The sequence below is a fragment of the Grus americana genome, chromosome 13, assembly GCF_028858705.1.
Source record: "Grus americana isolate bGruAme1 chromosome 13, bGruAme1.mat, whole genome shotgun sequence".
NCBI classification, from domain to species: Eukaryota; Metazoa; Chordata; class Aves; order Gruiformes; family Gruidae; genus Grus; species Grus americana.
In genome coordinates this window covers 10,559,304-10,578,220 of record NC_072864.1, presented here as the reverse complement: position 1 = coordinate 10,578,220, position 18,917 = coordinate 10,559,304, and the positions used below count along the sequence as shown (strand labels likewise).

Here is an 18,917-nt window from a genome sequence, read left to right as displayed (position 1 = left end):
TAGTTTACTAATAGTGTGGTGGACTCTGTGAAAAAGAAGTGAGGGAATGGCACAGGCAAAAATGAAATTAGATATGCCATTTGTGCAACTTCTTTTTTTCAGAGCAATGATTCACCTGGTTCAGTTGGTCATGAAGCTATCTGGTAGTTTGAGCTTACTCAAAGCAGTGAGAAATTCTGAGCAGCAGGAAGATGAACCACATTTCCAGTTATTCTTATCCCAAGTTATTTTTTGCACTCTTTTGCAACAGTTTCAGAAAGACAGAGGCCTTTGCTTTATGTTACAAGCAATGGACTTAAAATTTACCTATTTTATCATTTTCTACCTGAAAAACACAAACAGTAATATATTCTTTTGCAGTGCCTACCAGTGACCTTTAGAATTTCTGGTCTAGAGCTGAGAGGAAGCACATTAGCTGTGAGAGGAACCAACTTCTGATTAATTTTGTAGATATAAGAATGGATTTAGTTAGGTTTTTGCTTGCATTTCCCCCCTGGCACTCTATCTGAGCTTTCTAAGCTATGTCGATTTCTATCAACTCCAAAGCTCATATTTCTCCCATTTTATTGTTGCAGCCCCCATTCATGGCTACCACTATTCAATCAAAAATATTACCTGTCATTAAATGCAAGAGTAATTATGAGAGAAAGCATGGGTCCTTGGCCGAAGGGATGTGCTGCCCGCCCTAGGGAATGTCCAAATGCAAGTTCAGTGTGGATGCGACATTTATCAGGCTTTCTGACAAAGGAGTTAGTGCTAAGGCTGAAAGCTTCACCATTGCTACAGTTATTGGTACAGTTCAAACTGTAACCTACTTTTACATCCCTATACATTAACTGCAAGATAATACAATATACCATATGCTACACATGAAAAGGTCTAATATGTGTTTGCATACAACCCACAAACTGAACCAGTTAGCCTGTATCTGTTCAGCACACACTAATCTGTGATACTAAGGGTGATGGTGAGGAAAACTTGACACCACATTTGCACTATATCCTACTTCTTGTAGGATAAGGAAAAAATGGGGGGGGGGGTATTTCATTTCCCCATATCCCCATCTCTCTTGCTTAGGTTAAAAAAAACCAATGCATTTCCTACTGCTGCCTCTGTCTCTTCTCCCACTGGCCTAAGTCTGTCAGTTCTGTAATTAAAATAATAATAAATGCTGCTATTTCTTTTTTAGTCCAGGTATTTGGGAGGTAGCCAGACTCATGCTTCTGCAGGAGTAATGCTTCATGCAACTTGGCAAGAACAGACCTTTGTGGATCTCTCTGCAGTTTGTATAGAAATAACTTCACCCACATAATGGATGATTAATTAGACTTGAGGCAGTGCAAATGAGTTGAAAAGTAAGGAGAGGAGAAACCCACGACTTCCAGCGTAGAGCCACGCCGAGAACAATACTTTCTCCCAAACCTCACTGCTGCTAATCCAGTCTTTGGACTGTTCAAAATATTTCTATTAATCCTAATCAAATGTGAAACAACTCCAGTGTAAGACAGCAGCAAAAGCAAAAACTGAAATTCAGCGATAATTTGATGTAAAAAACAGAAGTGCTATTTATAATATGGCATTTGACCTTGAACAAACACTGATGAGGTAGAATAACATACAGTTAATTCAACGCCCAAAATTCTGCTTTCTTCACTGAAAATTCACCTAATGTAGCATAAAGAAACTTCAGGCACGATCTTTATTACCCCAGGAATAAATAACTGGAAAAACAGGATTGGACTGCATGTTTTACATTTTCCATATAATGAAAAGTACTCAGTCCAAGAGAGCGCACCAGAACTGAACAGTGACACTTCTCAAAAGATAGAGGAAAACTGAAAGGGAAAAAAAGGAGAGAGAGAATAAGAAAGGAATGAGATTATAGGGGGAAAAAAAGAAACTGGATATGCTACAACAGTAAAATATAAACAAGGGCACCTTAAGTGAAAAAGATATGAAATAAGGAAAGTGAAAATCATACAAAGATGAAATGAAACTGGAAAAAAAAGTAATCCTTTTTTAGAGAGCTTTGTCCTCAATTCCACACAATATAGGACATCAGTGTTCCTTTCCTTCTAAGTCTCAGATCAAATTCTTCTATGAGACCCACAGGACATACACCCTAGATGCTGGGCAGCCAAGCAAAAGCGAAGCTTTTGGATTGATTCACAAATGGGAGGTTACAGCAGCTCCTCCAGGATCCCACAATACCCTGGTAATTAGGGTTTAGTTGACTGGGTTCCCTGACACCAAAAATGACCCAGTCCCTCTAGTCTCAGCAGAATTTGCTTGCTACTTTTGTTAAGCCGTATCTCCTCATGCAGCAAGGATCTAGGTTAGACAGCAGCCCCTGGACTGCAGCTCTGCTGCTGGTTATATGACACAGGCATTGCAGGGGACAGGCACCTGAATTGCTCCAGAGTCACCTGTGACTGAAGAATCACAGACAGTACCACTGCTAATTTGATAACCCTGAGTCAGTGCACTTACAATCTGCCATGCAGGCTGGAGCGGACTCTTACCTTCAACACTGATAGCCTCCACGTCTGACTCTATGTAAAATCCAACAAAATTATAAAATTTCCAGTTTCCATTTCAATCTGTAAGGAACTGTATATTTGGCTTAGGAAAAATATCAAGTCTACAGTATGTGTCTGAAGCACTCATTTAATTAAAATCTTAGACCAGTAGAAGCTAAAACAATAGAAAATAAGAGTAGAAAAGCAAGACATGAAAATCTCTTTCTGTCCTGGTTTCAGCTGGGATAGAGTTAATTTTCTCTGTGTTTTGGATTTAGGATGAGAATAATGCTAATAACACACTGATATTTTGGTTGTTGCTAGGCAATGCTTATACCAAGTCAAGGACTTTTCGGATTCTCATACTGCCTTGGCCAGCAAGGAGGCTGGGGATGCACAAGAAGCCGTGAGGGGACACAGCCAGGCCAGCTGACCCAAACTGGCCAAAGGGATATTCCATACCATATGACGTCATGCTCAGTATACAACTTGGAGGAAGCTGGCTGGGGGCGGGACCATGGCTCGAGAACTAGTTGAGCACTGGTCAGCTGGCGGTGAGCCACTGTGCTGTGCATCACTTGTTTTGTATATTCTTTTGTTATTTTTATTATCATAATAATCTTCCTTTTCTGTCCTATTAAACTGGCTTATCTCAACCCATGAGTTTTACTTTTTTTCCTGATTGTCTCCCCCATCCCACTGGAGCGGGAGGAACAAGCGAACGGCTCTGTGGTTGTTTTAGCTGCTGGCTGGGTTAAACCACAATACTTTTAAACAGAAATAAATTATGGTTAATATATCTGTTAGAATCACAGTCACACAGAAGTGGAAATGGAGGGCAGGTGAGAAAGGAGACGGTCTGAAAATCATTCAAAGAAACTGAAAGATCAGCATTTCAATCTTGTGGTCTTATATGCACTCAGCTGAAATCAGCAGGTGCCACTGTAATGTATACATTAATATATAGCAATAACTTAACAGCAAATAGAATTACATGCTTGTCTCTCAAGTGATTAACGTGAATTATCTGTTAATTCCTTCCAACTTCACAAAATAGCTGGACCTATTAATATCAAAGGAGATAAACCAGCTACATGACCCCTGTGATCGCTCCCTTTCTCTGGTTCCAGGCACAAATCCTGTGGCGGATGGGAACAGACCTAACTGCCTTGGCACAGCGCTCCTCTCTGCAACTTGTACTCATCCCTCTAGAAACAAGTAAAGCCCCGGGGACCTAATGCAAGGCCATCTCACTTTCCGTTAAAGGACAACTCACAGAACCCAGTGCCAGATCCCCAATAGTATCCTGTAACCACGGCGGTATTCTATAACCATTAATTCATTAGCTGTACCTGGGTGCTGGAACAAAACAAGTACATGCCACAGAGGCCTGAATTGTTTGTATCATTTCTATTAGGCATTATTTTATTTTCAGCCACTTTTCCTGCTGAAAAAATGTTCTCTCAAAGTTTTTATTTAGCACTTTTACATATGCCTTTCCTGTTATTTTTTTGGCTAGCAAGGGGTTTATCTGCATTTACATAATTAAAATATTCATAATTCTCATCAACAAAAGGCCTGGAATAAAATATGGCTTCTTTAAGTCCTGTCAGTGAAACTCCCATTTTTAGTTTGGTTCCAGTCAGTAGTGCTATATCTGGCACAAAAGCGACACTGTATCTTTGGTTCTGATGCTCCTCAGATTTCCCTTCTTTCACACAGAAAAGAATTAAAAATACCCCACTTCATATGTCAACTTCTAAAGTTTGACCCTGACACACGGTAAAGGCATGCAAGAAGGACTGGTCCAAAAGACTTATAAACCCACTCGGAATGTTTTCAGGTGAGAATTTTAAGCAGAAACATTCAAATTTTTAAAAAGTTAACTGAAGATAAACCATTTCTGGCAGTGTATTTACATAATTAACTGTATATAAATACAGATTAATCAAGATGGTTTGGCAGATTCCAGTTTATCCAAGTTAAGTAACCACAGCGTACTTCATATGCTAACCACAATTTATTTAAATATGATTTAAAATGCTAACCAGAAGTTTATAATTCAGTTCAGTTAACTGAAGCACTCACTTCATTTCACCACCGAAGTCTGACTATTTAAACCGACAAGGCTATTTTGGTTGCTATTTTGCGAGACAGGCAGAGAGAACTTGCTGCAAGCACTTGGTGATCTTTAACTGCCACATTAACACTTCAAACTGCAGTTATCAGGGCGAAGGGGCCAAAACCACCCCAAGAGCGTAAACTGGAGAATTATAATTAGCTCCTGAAAATAACGGAATATTCACTTACTTAACTTCATAGGAAAAAAATATCCATTCCCTGTGGTCAGTCCCTTCAAAGTATTTTTCATGTTTATCTTTGTTGCAGTTAAGTAGCCTGAGAAGTTTAACATGTTCTAAGAGAAAAGATGTTTCTGAGCCGGTATGCTGTATTTTATTGGCTATGCAACCCCATAGCCTAATCCCACAGATTCTTTTCTTTCCCTTACTTTATTCCCTACATCTACAACTTCATTTCCATCACCTCCCTATCTCTTACCTTCTTTAGCATTGTTTCTGTAGCTGATTTGTGAACCCTTAAACTTTCATGAATTTGATGGCAATTGTCTCTGTACAAGAGTCACAGGGATTTTCCCGTACTGATCAGGCTGTAATCGTTTGGGAGCAGGAGCCAGAGTTATTTTGGCTGTAAAATGTAACATACTTCGGTTGCTAGGTAAACAATAAACTGTATACACGATGCTTGGGTGAGCCATTCAGAATACAAGTATAGTTATCTGGTTAGTCGTTTCTTCACCTGATCACATGGTAATGACTGTGCCACTTATGAGATAAGACTTTCACTGTCTCACTTTGCTGCTCAGGTGAAATCAAGACAAGAATTTGACCTTTATGTTTTACATTGGCCTCTTAAACCGTTAACACTGCACGCGGACACTTTGGCAAGTTTACTATGTAAATGCAACACCTAGTACAGGTGCTTTTCTCATAAGCTGCTCCTGAACATTACGTAAAGCAAGCATGAAGTAATGCAAAGACTGCAAATTTGCAAATATTTTTTCTAACACTACTGTAGACAACGAGACTATACCTAAACTCCTGGACAATGACATAGAGCCTAACAAGCCGAGGAAACCCATCTGTGTACAACACGCGCTCTCACGCAGGGCTCCGAGTGGAAGCAAGAGACACGCAGCAAATGCGGTCTTCCTTCCACCCGGGTGAGCATCAGGAAAGAACAGTATCCCGGGCCGGGCGGGAGCAGGGACGTGGGGCAGACCCCGCCAGCCTGACTGCACAGCCTTTCACTCGCTACACGTGACGGTATTTCCCACTGAAACGCTCCGCGTCCACCCCTCACCTCCCCACGGAGGCCTCCCCTGCTTGGCCGTGCCGCGGCCCCGGCGGCTTCCCCGCGCCGACGGGAGGGGAGCCTCGCCGCCGACCCCTTCGCTGCCGCCAGCAGACCGGGCCGCGCCACCCCCGGCGGGGCTCCCCGCGCCGGGCTCCCCGCCCCCGCCGAGCAGAGCAGAGCAGAGCGGTGCCGCCGTGGGCGGACGGCGCTGCCCACGGCCGCGCTGGCAGGGCGCCGCGCGGCGCGCGTCACGGCGGGGAGGGCCGGGCTGGCGGAGCCATAAATAGGGGCGAGGAGCGGGGTGGCGGCAGCACTCGCTGAGGGAGCTTCAGCGGCGGCGGCACGGGCGAGTAACGGCGGGGAACCCCTGACTGCTTCCCTCCCTCCGCGGAGCGCCCCGAGGTAAGCGCTGCTCCGCGGGCGGCGCGGCACGGCGGGGCTCGCCCGTGCTGTCGCGGCCGGGGCTGGGGCGCTGCAGGGGCGGCGGGTGTTGACGGCTCTTCTCTCCCCTCCGGCCGCAGCGCGGCACCCTCATGACTCTGAACCGCGGCGACAAGTTGCGCTACCTGGACAAGCGGCGCGGCAGCATGCCCTTCTCCGTGCACCAGCACCTGCACCGGCGCAGCATGCCGGTGGACGAGCGGGACCTGCGGGCCGCCCTGCCGCAGGGCGAGCTCTCCGGCCTGGTGCGCTGCACCTCGTACAGTCCCGGCGAGGCGCACCGGGAGAGCTGGGCCTCCGACTCCTCCGACTCCGTCATCTCCTCGGGCAGCGACTCCGACAGCAACCTCTACAAGGTGATCCTGCTGGGCGAGCACGGCGTCGGCAAGACCAGCCTGGCCCGCATCTTCGGTGGCGTGGAGGACTGCGCGGACGCGGAAGAGGCCGGTGAGGGCGCGGGGCGGCGTGGGGCACCCACGGCGGGAGGCGGACTGCCGGTCCTGGGGACCCGCCACTCGGAGTGGCGTTACCGCTGCCGGAGCGCCTGCGGCCGCACCTCCCCGGACATCCCCCTACGGCCACCTCCTCCCAGGCAGCCGGCAGGGATGGAGAAGAGTAACTTCTTTTTTCTGAACTTTTTTTTTTTTTTCCATAGGAAATACATACGACAGATCAATTATAGTTGACGGAGAAGAAGCATCTCTCGTGGTGTTTGATATATGGGAGCAGGTACATACAGATTTAAGATATTTTTTCTTTATGGCTTGGTCAGTGGTTCACTCAAAAAAAAAGTAGACGTGAAACTACTATGTCTGCCAATTTCTTCGATCATATCAGTAACATTAAAAAAGTGACATGAAAAAATAGAATTCATACTGCCTTTGTTCTCTCCTGTAATTAATTTCTGTAGCTAGGCAGGCAATTTAAAAACCTGAATAGGGCTGGAGTGTGAATCCCTTAATGCTTTGAATAAGCAGCAGCTTACATGAGGGAATTACTGTAAAATTAGAGATTCATGATCTGATCAGTGCAGACCTGATATTATTTCTGGAAACGAGAGAATTTTGGTTTGTAATATATTTAAAATATAACAATCTTAAAAAAAAGTTGGGAGGCTGGCTTGCTTTTACTGACTCTTTATAATAAAGCTAAAAAAATATCTTTACGGTGCTTACAATAATTAAATCATTAGTCAGACAGTGTTGAATAGCTTTTTCAGTGCAATAAATCTACTTCTTGCCTTTTGTTTTAGGATGACAGCCAATGGCTTCAGAACCACTGTATGAAAATGGGAGATGCCTATATTATTGTATATTCGGTGACAGACAAAGTTAGTTTTGAAAAGGCCTCTGAGCTAAGAATCCAGCTAAGAAGAGCAAGGCAAACAGAAGACATTCCTATTATTCTTGTGGGCAATAAAAGTGACCTCGTCAGGTCCCGGGAAGTCTCAGTTGATGGTAAGAGACACTATTCATTTATACAGTAATGTCTAAATTAGTAGCAAAGGCCATAGAGGATCACAGCCAATAGACATGCTCTGTTTTTGATGTAGAAAAATGTATGATTCAAGGCACACCAGAGAAATCAAGACAGCTGGTTCATGCTGAGGGACTTGGTACCACAGAAAACCACAGAAAACAGTGGAGATGGTGGGGGGGAACATTTGTGATTGTGCAGAGCAGTGCTCTGAACTGCAGTACAAGAGAAGAAAATGCTTCAGAGCTGCAGCTTTAGAGTATTGTTTTGTGTAGCATTCATTGTTGTATTGACTGAAATGGTTTAACTGTAGATTAAGTGTGCAGCAGCTAGTCTCAAGGTCTGACAGCTTGAGCTATGCTTTTTAAGGGACAGGAGTGCCGTGTTATGGAACCCAGGCAGCCTTTGAAAAGGGTGACCCTATACAGCTCGTACAATCCTCTTCTGGAAGTGATTCCATCACATTTGAATTGAACTGGTGGGATCAGGCTCACACAACTTAAAAAATCTTTTTGTATATGTTCTCCAGGTGTGATCAGTGAGAATTTTCTTAGCTAGTTCCAGCTAGCATTTTGGTAACTAGAACACAGTAACCACTACCAACAACACAGTACTAATTTAACTTATTTAAACATTTGGTGGTTTTGGCTTTTTTTTTTTTTTGTTCCCCCACTGGGAAGAATACTCTGAAATATCGGTGCCTTGATGATGAACCATCTCTTGCTGTCTAGTTTTGCCATGTTCCCTGTGTTAGATGCCTGCACATGGAATCAGCTGGAGTTCATCAGGAGATTATCACTTTTTTCAGGCTGGTGGCAGTGCATGATTGACCTGTCCTAGTCATGACATCAGTACTTTGCTCAGGTCTACAACTTTGCCATTATTTAACCCAAGTTGAACATGGAAATTTGTACCGCAGCAATGTTCCAGAGTTATGTGCTTATGTCTGGAACATGAGCATGTTGTGTTTTGAATGCAGTCCTAGTCAAATCCAATGGTGTAGAACTTCGTGACCTCTAGTGATCTGTTCAATGACTTGACCTTGTGGACTGTATCAGCTTCATTTGTAGCTAGCATGGAAAACTCTCACTTGTTACAGCAAGGCAAAGGTGTGTAATTGCTCAAAAACTTCCAGAAGAAATGAAAACCATTTCCTTCCATACCTCACACTGTTTTGTATCAAACAGCAAGCATGCATCCAAGTGCCCCTCCTATTAGCTGTAGCTCTTAAACAATACTTGGATGGTCTGCCTCAAGGACTATTACTGCCTTATATTCAGTACCATTGGTCAGATGAGATTTCTGACCATACCACAACAAAACCAAGAAGAGTAAGGGGGGAAAACCATGAATGCAAATTTTCACTTTCCTACCACGTAGTAAAGCTCTTTTGTGGCATTGAAGGCACTTTCCTTATTTAAAGTCAATTTTTGTTTTGTTTTTCTAGCAGTATATATGAAAAAAAAGTCCATCTCCACTCATCTCCCTTTTTCTCTTTCCATCCAGAGGGACGGGCCTGTGCTGTTGTGTTTGACTGCAAATTCATTGAGACCTCAGCTGCTCTTCATCATAATGTTAAGGACCTGTTTGAAGGTATTGTTCGGCAAATTAGACTTCGCAAAGACAGTAAAGAAGACAATGCTAGGAGAATGGCCAACACAAAAAGAAGAGAAAGCATAGGCAAAAAGGCAAAACGATTCCTTGGGAGAATTGTGGCAAAGAACAACAAGAAGATGGCTTTCAAAGCAAAATCAAAGTCTTGCCATGACTTATCTGTGCTTTAGAAGCTTTCAGTAAGGCCAGATGTTGCACGTGGGTGATGAACAAGCATTCGACTGTTATGAGAAGTGTATGGATGATCCTCATGGTGGTAACAAGAATGACTTATCAATTGAGACTCTCGTTAATGCCTTAAGGTGCATAAGCAAGTCCGGAAGTTACACTACAATGTCTGCTTCACTGATAAGTGGTTTAAGTTTCGATGTGTGGAAGTGAATGAACTAACTTTAAATAAGTGGCTTGACATGCCCACATTTTCACTGTGTACATATGTTGTATATCCTCTTGTCCTGTGGATACCAGAGATGCAAAGATAAGAAAGGATGATAAGTATCACCATAGACTTGTCTTGTTTGCAGAGCAAAACTTAAACTTGTACGCAGGCTCGTACACTCTTTTTGGTATAAAGCAAGCAATGATAAATCTTTTTAAACTTAAAGGGGGGGGAGTAGAACCACATTAGAATGGGGAAAAAACAAATGAGATTATATATATATATATAGTTAAATACAGAACAGATACCATTTTATGAAGTTAATTTGCACTTCCATTAACTGTTATTCAATTAATTTGTTACTTGTTTACATGCAGATTTTATAATAAAGTATTATTTCCTGTTATAATAAACTGTGCTTGTCTCATAGTATGGATAAAGAGTGAAAGAGCAGTATTTTTATACTCCTTTTTTCACTGTACAAAATGTTATACACAGACTATGCAGATTTACATGTTATAAACTTCTGGAACAAGATGAATCACAAATAGAAATTCTATGTCCTTTTCTTTAACAGACAGTTTCTTTAAGAAGTAAACCCGGCTTTTATGAACACTATATTTCAACAGCTCATATTGGGAAGGGGTGCCTTGACCCTTCATATTATTGCTCATCTTCAACCTAGTTCTCTTGTCAGCTCTGGCAGGAACAGGCCTCCATATAATGCCTTTAGTTAGGCAGATGTCTTGTGTCTATACTGATAAATTGAAGCCTGCAATGTTCTACCTTTTAAGTCCTCTCCTGACTTGAAGGTCTTGTGTTACAGCCAATAAACAATTGCGGGGGTTTGGGTTCGGGTTTTCTTATTTTGTTTTGGTTTTTTTTTGTTTTCCGGGAGCAGTATAATTTTCTAGTCTACTCACAAGCCTGTAGATACCTTCCTGTGGTTTCCAGAAATTCAAAGCAGGCTGGCAAGGCTGTTTGAAAGAATTGTAGGTTTTAGTTGAGGTGTATGGTAGCCTTCAGTACTGTTAAAGCTTTCATGTTCATTTTACTGTGTTATAATTAATGTGTTTCCATGGTTTTTCCCTAATTGCTGTTCATTAAGTTAAAAAGCAATCATGTCTCAGTGAAAAACTTGGACTTACTGCATTTGCTTTATAAATTCCTCTTCATAGGATACATTCTCTTTAAATTTGTCCATAAACTCACTTCTCAAAAACAGTAAAACATATGCTCTTCTGTCTCTTTCTACTCTACCTGCCCGAGTCCAGTTCTTTAGAGAGATTGTTCCAGCTGTTTGGGAGCTCTGTTTTTTCCACAACTTTATAGGGGCTGACCTTTCCCGTACAGCAGGCAAATTGCATCAACTGTTAAACCTTACATTGAGCTTCCCCCGGCTCAAACAACTAACTCCCCACTTGGTTAGCCCAGTGCTTAGGCACTCAACAGGCAACAGTTAGTACTGGGGGAAATGGCCTCTGATTTGCATAGGTAATGCTCTGCAGAATTAGTGTCTCCTGATGTGCTGCTGGTGGACCTAACTAGTTAGACGCACAGTTTAGCGTATGTTGCTGGTAACGGGTCACATTTCTTGGGAAGAGAGGTGTTTACTTTGTGTCGTCAGCAAAGTCTAAAGTGAGTAATTCTGTCCTGCTGCCAAAACTCACATTTACCTGATGATATATTTTAATTGGATTTGGCTTTTTTTCACTAGCCTTGCTTCCTGGCAAACTATTATCACTGGAATGTCTAACCACTGTTAAGAGTATGGCACCAGGTGTCTATTTACACAGAAGCTTTTAACTGTCAACACCAAACCAAGTGCTCTAGTCCTGAAAACTCTACAAGAGTGTCCAAATTCGTGTGCATAAATTTGGCATATACCTACTCATGCACATATCAAGTTACTGACAAAACTACATGGTGTTCCCTGTAAATTTGCAAATCTTCTGTCTTTTGGTTGCCCTGTGCTTTCAGAATGACCAGGAGAGGACTGACATGTTTGATTGACTGATGAGATTTAATTCTGTCCATAATAAATACAAGGAATGGGATGCAAATGCGTTCGCAAAGTGCAAAACATTACAAAGATGTGTCACACTCAATGCTGCAACGTAACTGCAGCTGCAAAGCCTCCTCAAGGTCACAGTTAACAGCTGTGCTTTTTGCATGCTCTGACCTACAAATCATATGTTTTACAGTGTTCAAGAATTCAAAGGTTAGGTTTGGACAACTCTCAAGCCTAAAATATTTCTGAGGTGCTCTAGCGCATTGCTAGAGCTTCATTTAAATTGTGGAAAATAATTTGTATTTTGAAAGTATGTCATATAGGACACTGTGAGACAATAAACTGTGAATCACTAATCTACAGTGTATTCTATCAGTTAATATTGTACAATAAAGTACTTATTCAAATCCTCATTATACTAATTTTTTCATTCATTTGTATAGGGATTAGCATAATTCAGCCACGGTTCATGAAAAGGGGGAGGGTTTGTTGTTATTGCAGCTCTGATAACAACCTGCTCTAGATCAAGATCATATTCTATGCCATAGAAGTATTACCATGAATACTCTTTTGCAGAGATTTTGTAGCTCCTGGAAGATTTTCCACCCAGAAAAAAAAATAATTTCTTGGATACCATTTAGTGGAATTTCTAAGCCGTGTTTTTAGAAGTACATGTGCAACACCAGCTAGAAGTCAGTAACAGGCACCTAACTGACAAACACCTCTAAAAATCAACCTTCTTCCAAAGGCTATTTGTATCCTCAAGCATTTGAAAGTCATCTATAGATTTTTGTAATTTGAGATGTTTTATTGGTATGGATACTAAGATCCTTGTCATTAATGGGGTGAATCTATGCCATGTAAAAATACTGAGCCCCAAACAGCAGTATTTTCTCTAATTATTACCAGACTAGAACAGAGTGTAAGGGGTAAGAGTGGTGTGAGTTTTCTTATTTTTTGCCAGTGTACATCAGTTTTAATTCGGAGGGACAGTTCACACAGTCATTTAATTTTTACTGCCTTCACTGCTGCTGTCAGCTGAAGTTCCTATTACTGCTAATTGTGGTGGTGTATTTTGTGTTGGCACAAATCCATTTGGAACAGCTAGTTATGAACAACTACAGTGGAAGGACATTGCCTTTTATATGTGACACATATGTTAGATAAACAAATCAAAGTCTCCTCTGCTTGCTATTGCTAAAATAGCTCCTGTAAATTCTTCACCATATGAAAAAATGTGAAGAAAAATCATCCCTCCATCTGCCAAAACCACAAAGCGTAAAGTCATGTCACATAAATATAGCAAAATGTTAACTGCTGGGGGAAGACTTAGCTTCACCAAAAATGTAGTTTTACTCAGATGTAATTTCTCAAAATAGGACTAGAAAAAACAGGGCTTGATCTACATAGTAACATTGCATAACATCACTGTTCTTTACTGAAAAGGAAAGTATAGTGAGTTGACAGTGATTAAGAATCCAGTGTATGATAAAAGACTGCTAAGACACAGTCTAAAAAAAAGTGGGGTAATATTTATATTATGCTGAAATTTGCTTTAGTACTCTTAATTTTATTCAGAGACAATGTACAGGTTTAATCACATGTACATCACAGAGACCTTACTGAATCTGCAGTTGCAGGACCACCATTTAATTTATAATTTATAGTTTCCCACATGATCTCTAGCATTATAATGGACAATTTGATTCCCTCTTTGCATAAGGGAACATCTGAACTCCAATACTACTGAAGTTATTAATTTCTAAAAATTCAAATAATAAATTATGTCAACTGTCGTTGTGCTCTATGACATGGACGTTGAACAGAGAAGCAAAAGACAAAAAGAGAGAACAAATGCCCACTGCTTATGTCCAAATAAGAGTTCTCTAAGCCACTGTTCAGAATCCAAGGGGGAACAACATTGTTTAACTTAATATAAAAATATACTATGGATTCTGGCACTAAGAAATTTACTTCAACACCGAATTCTTCATCAACAAAATAGTATTAATTTTGTACCACAAAAATGTTCTGGCAGCTGGGTAAAATGGGCAGTGTATCTTCTAAAGACTCTCCCCTCTCTTGTTCTCTTTTCCCCTCCCCCTTTTTTTCCTATTTATAAATGTGCTGTCTGAATGAATCATTGCAAACCAATTAGGGGCCTACATAATTTTTTCTAACACTTCCCATATTTATCACAGCAGATGAAGAAAATATTAATCTGAACTAAAATTTAGCAGACTCAGAGACTGAGATAAATAGAATACATTTGAAAATATTAATTTTCTCACCTTCCTAAAAAAAAGCTTCTCTAAGGTCCAAAATAGGGGCTGGAGAAAGGATGGGATTTGGAAAGCAAGTGCTCCTGGTCAGAATAGTCTAGTCAGACCCATAAAAATCTCCTCAGCTTGTTTCTGGCAGTAAGTCCCACTTTCATCAGCCTCATTACACTAGCATAAATAATTACACTACTGTTAGGCTTGCAGTCCCACTGAAGGTTGCGACCCTTACTTTGGGAATGATAGTTTTCAGTTTAGCACATGCCTTGGCAGAAGAACAGTAATTTTTGTCATATCTAAATTGGATTATTGTAATGCATTATGCTTAACAAAGAGCTTTCAGGGGCGCCAGGTAGTAGGAAATATAGCCACGTTAATTAAGCTGGCTAGGTCAAAAGGAGCACATAACTTCTGTGCTCAGGCCTGAGTTCTCACGTGTTTTTAGGTGAAGCGGTGATCTAGAAAAGCTGTAAATAGCATTGGACATGACTAATGTTGAAAATGCTTTACTTTGTTGCATGTTTCTTGGCTGGCTACAAAGCTTGTTGAACTCACTATAAAGTCAGCAGCATTGCTTGATTTTGGACTGCTCAACAAGAACAATCTTTGCATTTCTAATTGCAGATATTCTGGTATCTTATTACAGGTATTCAGACCACAACAGTTTGGTGCATTCAACACTGCAATTGTAACTGCAAGAGATCGCGCTCTATTTATTACTCTTGTAGATCAAGGATGCAAAAAGCATAAAGCAACAGAATACATCTTCACTGAACTAAAACATATGGTGAATTTTAAAACCGTGCCAACTTGCATCAGCTCCACTTCATTACAGGCCTGCCATTGGAATTTATTGAGGACTGTTCACCAACCGTCTTCAATGAAAAGAATAATTTAACTCTCTTTGGGTATCAATCAGGTGCTGAACGACTTTCTCACAGATTTTTTAGCTATGGGTATCTCAGTTGTAGGGCTTCTTTGTCACACGCTTTTCATGTCAACTTCAATTTTATCTTTCCAGCCTCCATTGTTACACGTTGTCACCCTTGCAGCAGTGGCTCAGCGGTACGCTGGGAATGGGAAAGTGGCACTCCTCTGCTGCTGCGTGACTTACTGAAAAACATTAGCTGTCAACAGTTGCAACATGAACCTGGTCCCCCAGCTCATTGCTTTACATAATATAGTCTAGATAAAAATGTCAGATTTTGCTGCACATAAGTCCCTGATTAAGACAGCATAGCAAATTAAATTACTCTCTCCCTGAATGTCAGGGGTACTGTTGCATTTGCAAGGCAAAAGGGAATGGAAGATTTTTTAGCTAATCTGCGCATGGAGAAAAAAAGAAAAAACTTACACAGTCTGACAGCCACCTCTCATTTTTACCCTATAGTCATTTTTTCAATGGAAATCTTTTCAGCTATGGAGTATTGCTGTGTATGCTCTTCTGCCCTCTGAGTTCTTGGATCTCTATCCTTCCTACCCATTCCCATGTGGAAAATCTTCTTAGAAGTCTGACACATGAGATCTCAAGGAAAACAAGTTAGGTGAAAGATATCAGCAATGGAAAAGTTTCCATGATTTTGAAAAACACTAATGAAAACATTTTATTCAACAAGTTAACATTTCCATGCAGGGTTTACAACTCAGTCCACAGCACTGTGGTAGTCCATTAAATTCTAAAAGGAAAAACTGGTTAGAGAAACAAAGAAAACACAAAACTCATTAGTCTTTATCAATAATAAGTATTTTCTGTGTTTATCCTGATACTCTGCAGCAGATTGAAAGTCACTGTCTGTAATAAGCTGTACAGAAGTAGGCAAAACAGAAAGTACAAGAGCAGGCTGTTTTCACTCTACTTTTTTATCATTACCACTAATAAGCTTTCACTCATGAGAGTAAAGACACTCAATTCATATGTATGAAAAATACACAATGAATGCATCTGTATGCGGCCATTACCTGCAGGACTGCTTTTTTTTCTCTCTTATGTTGTAATTCAAAAGATGATAATAAAAACCTAAGCTATAGCATAGAAGTGAAATAAGCACAAAAATAAAGCAGTAGATATCACTAAGCAAATAATGCCTCCTGCAGATTTGTCTCTTTTTCACCTTTTATTTTTTTCAAGACACTGGAGAGCTAAAGTATCCATGCATGTCTGCACAACATTTATTCAAAAGCTGAGCTATTCAAGTATAAGAGCAAAACTCTGAATGGCCAAGTCCTCAGGAACAAAGATTTAGGATGCAAATATGCACCAATGTACCTTCTACCTTCCCAGAGATTTCATTAGCAGATTGTCCAACTCTTTTTAGATCGGTTTCAAGGGTTCTAGAAAACACATTATATTCTAAAAACATTCAAAACCAAAAAAGTGTTAAGAGCTTTTTAATGAACAATTTTATACTCAGCCTTCAGAAAATGATTTGTAAATTAAATTCTTAGTTAAATTCTACAGATTGTGACTTGATTAGTAATTGGTTCATTTTTAATTACACAGTAAATAATTAACTAACATGTCTTTATTATTTCACTCCTGAAGTAATGTTCTGCCCTTCAAGAGTAAGATGGATTAAGAAGCACCATCATGTTAACTAGAGAAATTTGGAGTTGGTTTTCCCTTTCTGCTGGCTTGGACTGTGACCCCTTTAAACTCACACTGCTCTCAGCTGTCCCTCCCACCAAGGTGAAAAAAGGAGGTCTCCAGCCTCTGAAGCGAGCCCTGTAGTTTAAGTGTTTTGCATGTTTTTCTGCTTTCACATTTCTTTTTGAGTGACTATGCTTAAATATCTGCTAATACAGTATTCATTTGAGGAGTATGATGTAGAGCAGCTGTCAAGCCCAAAAGAACAAACCACAGACAAATTCTGACAGGAGCTTGGATGTTGTGAATATTGTAAAGGCAAATTAGTATTCCGGGTGGCAACTTCAGGTCTTTCTTGGCTGGACAAAGATTTTTAATATTTGCCTCATTAATAAATGTCAGTATTTTGTAGGCTTGTTTTTAAGAGTTTTTGAAGCATTCAGGCACTCTAAACTTTCAGTTTTATGCTGGATGAGGTATGTTTGGTGGCAAGTATCAAAGATAAAATTCTATCTATAAAATGACATTTGTTTTACATTGAGTTTTCTAGGATTTTTTACTTTAGGTATCATAGGAAGACTGATTCTATGTTGGCACCTGCAGAAGTTATATAAAAGACTAAGCAAAAAGGAAAGCATTAGAATGAAATCTATATGCAACTTGGTATTTCCATTCAAGGGAAAAGCTGGAGTGCTTATGAAGCAAACTACCTCTGACTTCACTGCTGAAATAGCAGATGGGGGATGGAGTGGATAAATGGGCCAGAGAAGACCTGTAGGTTCAGATGCAGCATGCACTTTTTGATCACCTCCTACTGCCAGCTGTGCCCTTCCCAAACTCTACAACCAAATGCAGGTGTTCTCAGGTTGAAGCAGAGAAAGGGAGGGCAATCAGAGGAGGAATAAAAACATCACTCATACTAACTTCTTGTTTCTGAGCTGCTTCAATAAGTAACTGCAGCATGGGGATTGCGGGCTTCAGCAAGGAGCTATGCCTGAGGAAGACCAAGGGAAAAGTGTCTAAGCTGCTCAAGCAGGAGTTTGGTCTTCCATGCTGTGCTTGGTGGGAAACTTCCTGCATCTCAAAGCATCACCTCCTCCCTTCCCCCTCTTCACCCACACCAAAGAAAGGGTTACTTTTAATTCACTGATTGTAAAGCTTTCTTTCCCAACAGCAGGATAGAGGTTTAATTAAAACTCCACCTGGTACTAAAATAATCCAGCAAAATCCCATCCGTTTCAGGGCGTAAATCCTTGCTGAGGTTGGTTAACCAAAGCTATACAGTTTAGGCAGTTTTCTGTACTCTTCCTTGAATTTAACCATATTTCTGTGAGAAAAGCTGCCCAAACCATTCAAATCTCTAAAACATTTTACATGACATTGAAAATAGCTTATTAAGGTCACTTGGTGAATAATGGATGAAGAACACTAACTGCATTTTAATATCTGTGTTTTGCTTATCCTTTGTAATTTCCACAAGGATGAACAGAAAAAAAAACCCAGCTGAAATTCCTAATACTCCTTACTTCCATCCCTGTCTGTATGGCAGAGAAGGCACAGCACTTTCATTGCTAAACATACATCCAGCTTTATAATTCCTTAGTTAACTGAGTACTGTTTATGCAAATAATGTTATTAAGATCACAGGACAAATCCCGCTCTTTTCTGGAGAGTCAGCAGATTTAGGCCCTGGTTTTGGAAACACTAACACATGCTTAAAGTCAGCAGGGTACACTGAATGTGTAAAATTGAATGAATATTTCAAGGGCTGTTGGTTTGGAATTGTGTTCTTGCTATAGTATGGGGAAAACAAAAATAGAATTTGGCACTCTGAGAGTGTCTACATCATCTTATGAAAATGTATGGCATGTTTGCAGGATCAGGACTACGTTTTGAAAACAAAATAATTGCAGGGCAATTTATGCAAGAGACAATCACACTGGCAAAAAACATGAACAAGCACAGGATAGTTGTCCAAACTAATAAAAAACCAAAGTAAAACAATTCCTTTGCCTACAGTAATTAGCTTGCCTTTTTTTTTTGCCTTTTTTTTTAAAAAAAAATCTTTGTTTGCCATCTTAGATGTTGAATTCTTAAAAAGCTGACTACATCGATTTATGGTGCAATGTAATCCCACCTTATCTGGAGCTTCTTTTTCTTCTTTATGTCCATATATGCTGTTTGGTTTTGTGCTGAAACATCAGGTACCATTCCTATACCTTTGCAATACAGGAAAACA

General features: G+C 40.6%; 1 protein-coding gene across 1 annotated transcript; it reads left to right on the top strand.

Moving 5' to 3' along the window:
* The first annotated feature begins 6,160 nt into the window (after positions 1 to 6,160).
* Positions 6,161 to 10,217, top strand: RRAD (RRAD, Ras related glycolysis inhibitor and calcium channel regulator). Its single transcript, XM_054840566.1, has 5 exons — positions 6,161 to 6,296; positions 6,416 to 6,782; positions 6,991 to 7,064; positions 7,588 to 7,792; positions 9,318 to 10,217. The coding sequence occupies exons 2-5, from the start codon at positions 6,428 to 6,430 to the stop codon at positions 9,593 to 9,595; spliced, it is 912 nt and encodes a 303-aa protein (XP_054696541.1). The 5' UTR covers positions 6,161 to 6,296; positions 6,416 to 6,427; the 3' UTR covers positions 9,596 to 10,217.
* Positions 10,218 to 18,917: the final 8,700 nt, after the last annotated feature.

Coding starts and splice junctions, on each gene's coding strand:
- RRAD (XM_054840566.1), top strand. CDS start 6,428: ATGACTCTGAACCGCGGCGACAAGTTGCGCTACCTGGACAAGCGGCGC. Junction 6,783..6,990: donor CGCGGACGCGGAAGAGGCCG/GTGAGGGCGCGG, acceptor TTTTTTCCATAG/GAAATACATACGACAGATCA. Junction 7,793..9,317: donor CCGGGAAGTCTCAGTTGATG/GTAAGAGACACT, acceptor CTTTCCATCCAG/AGGGACGGGCCTGTGCTGTT.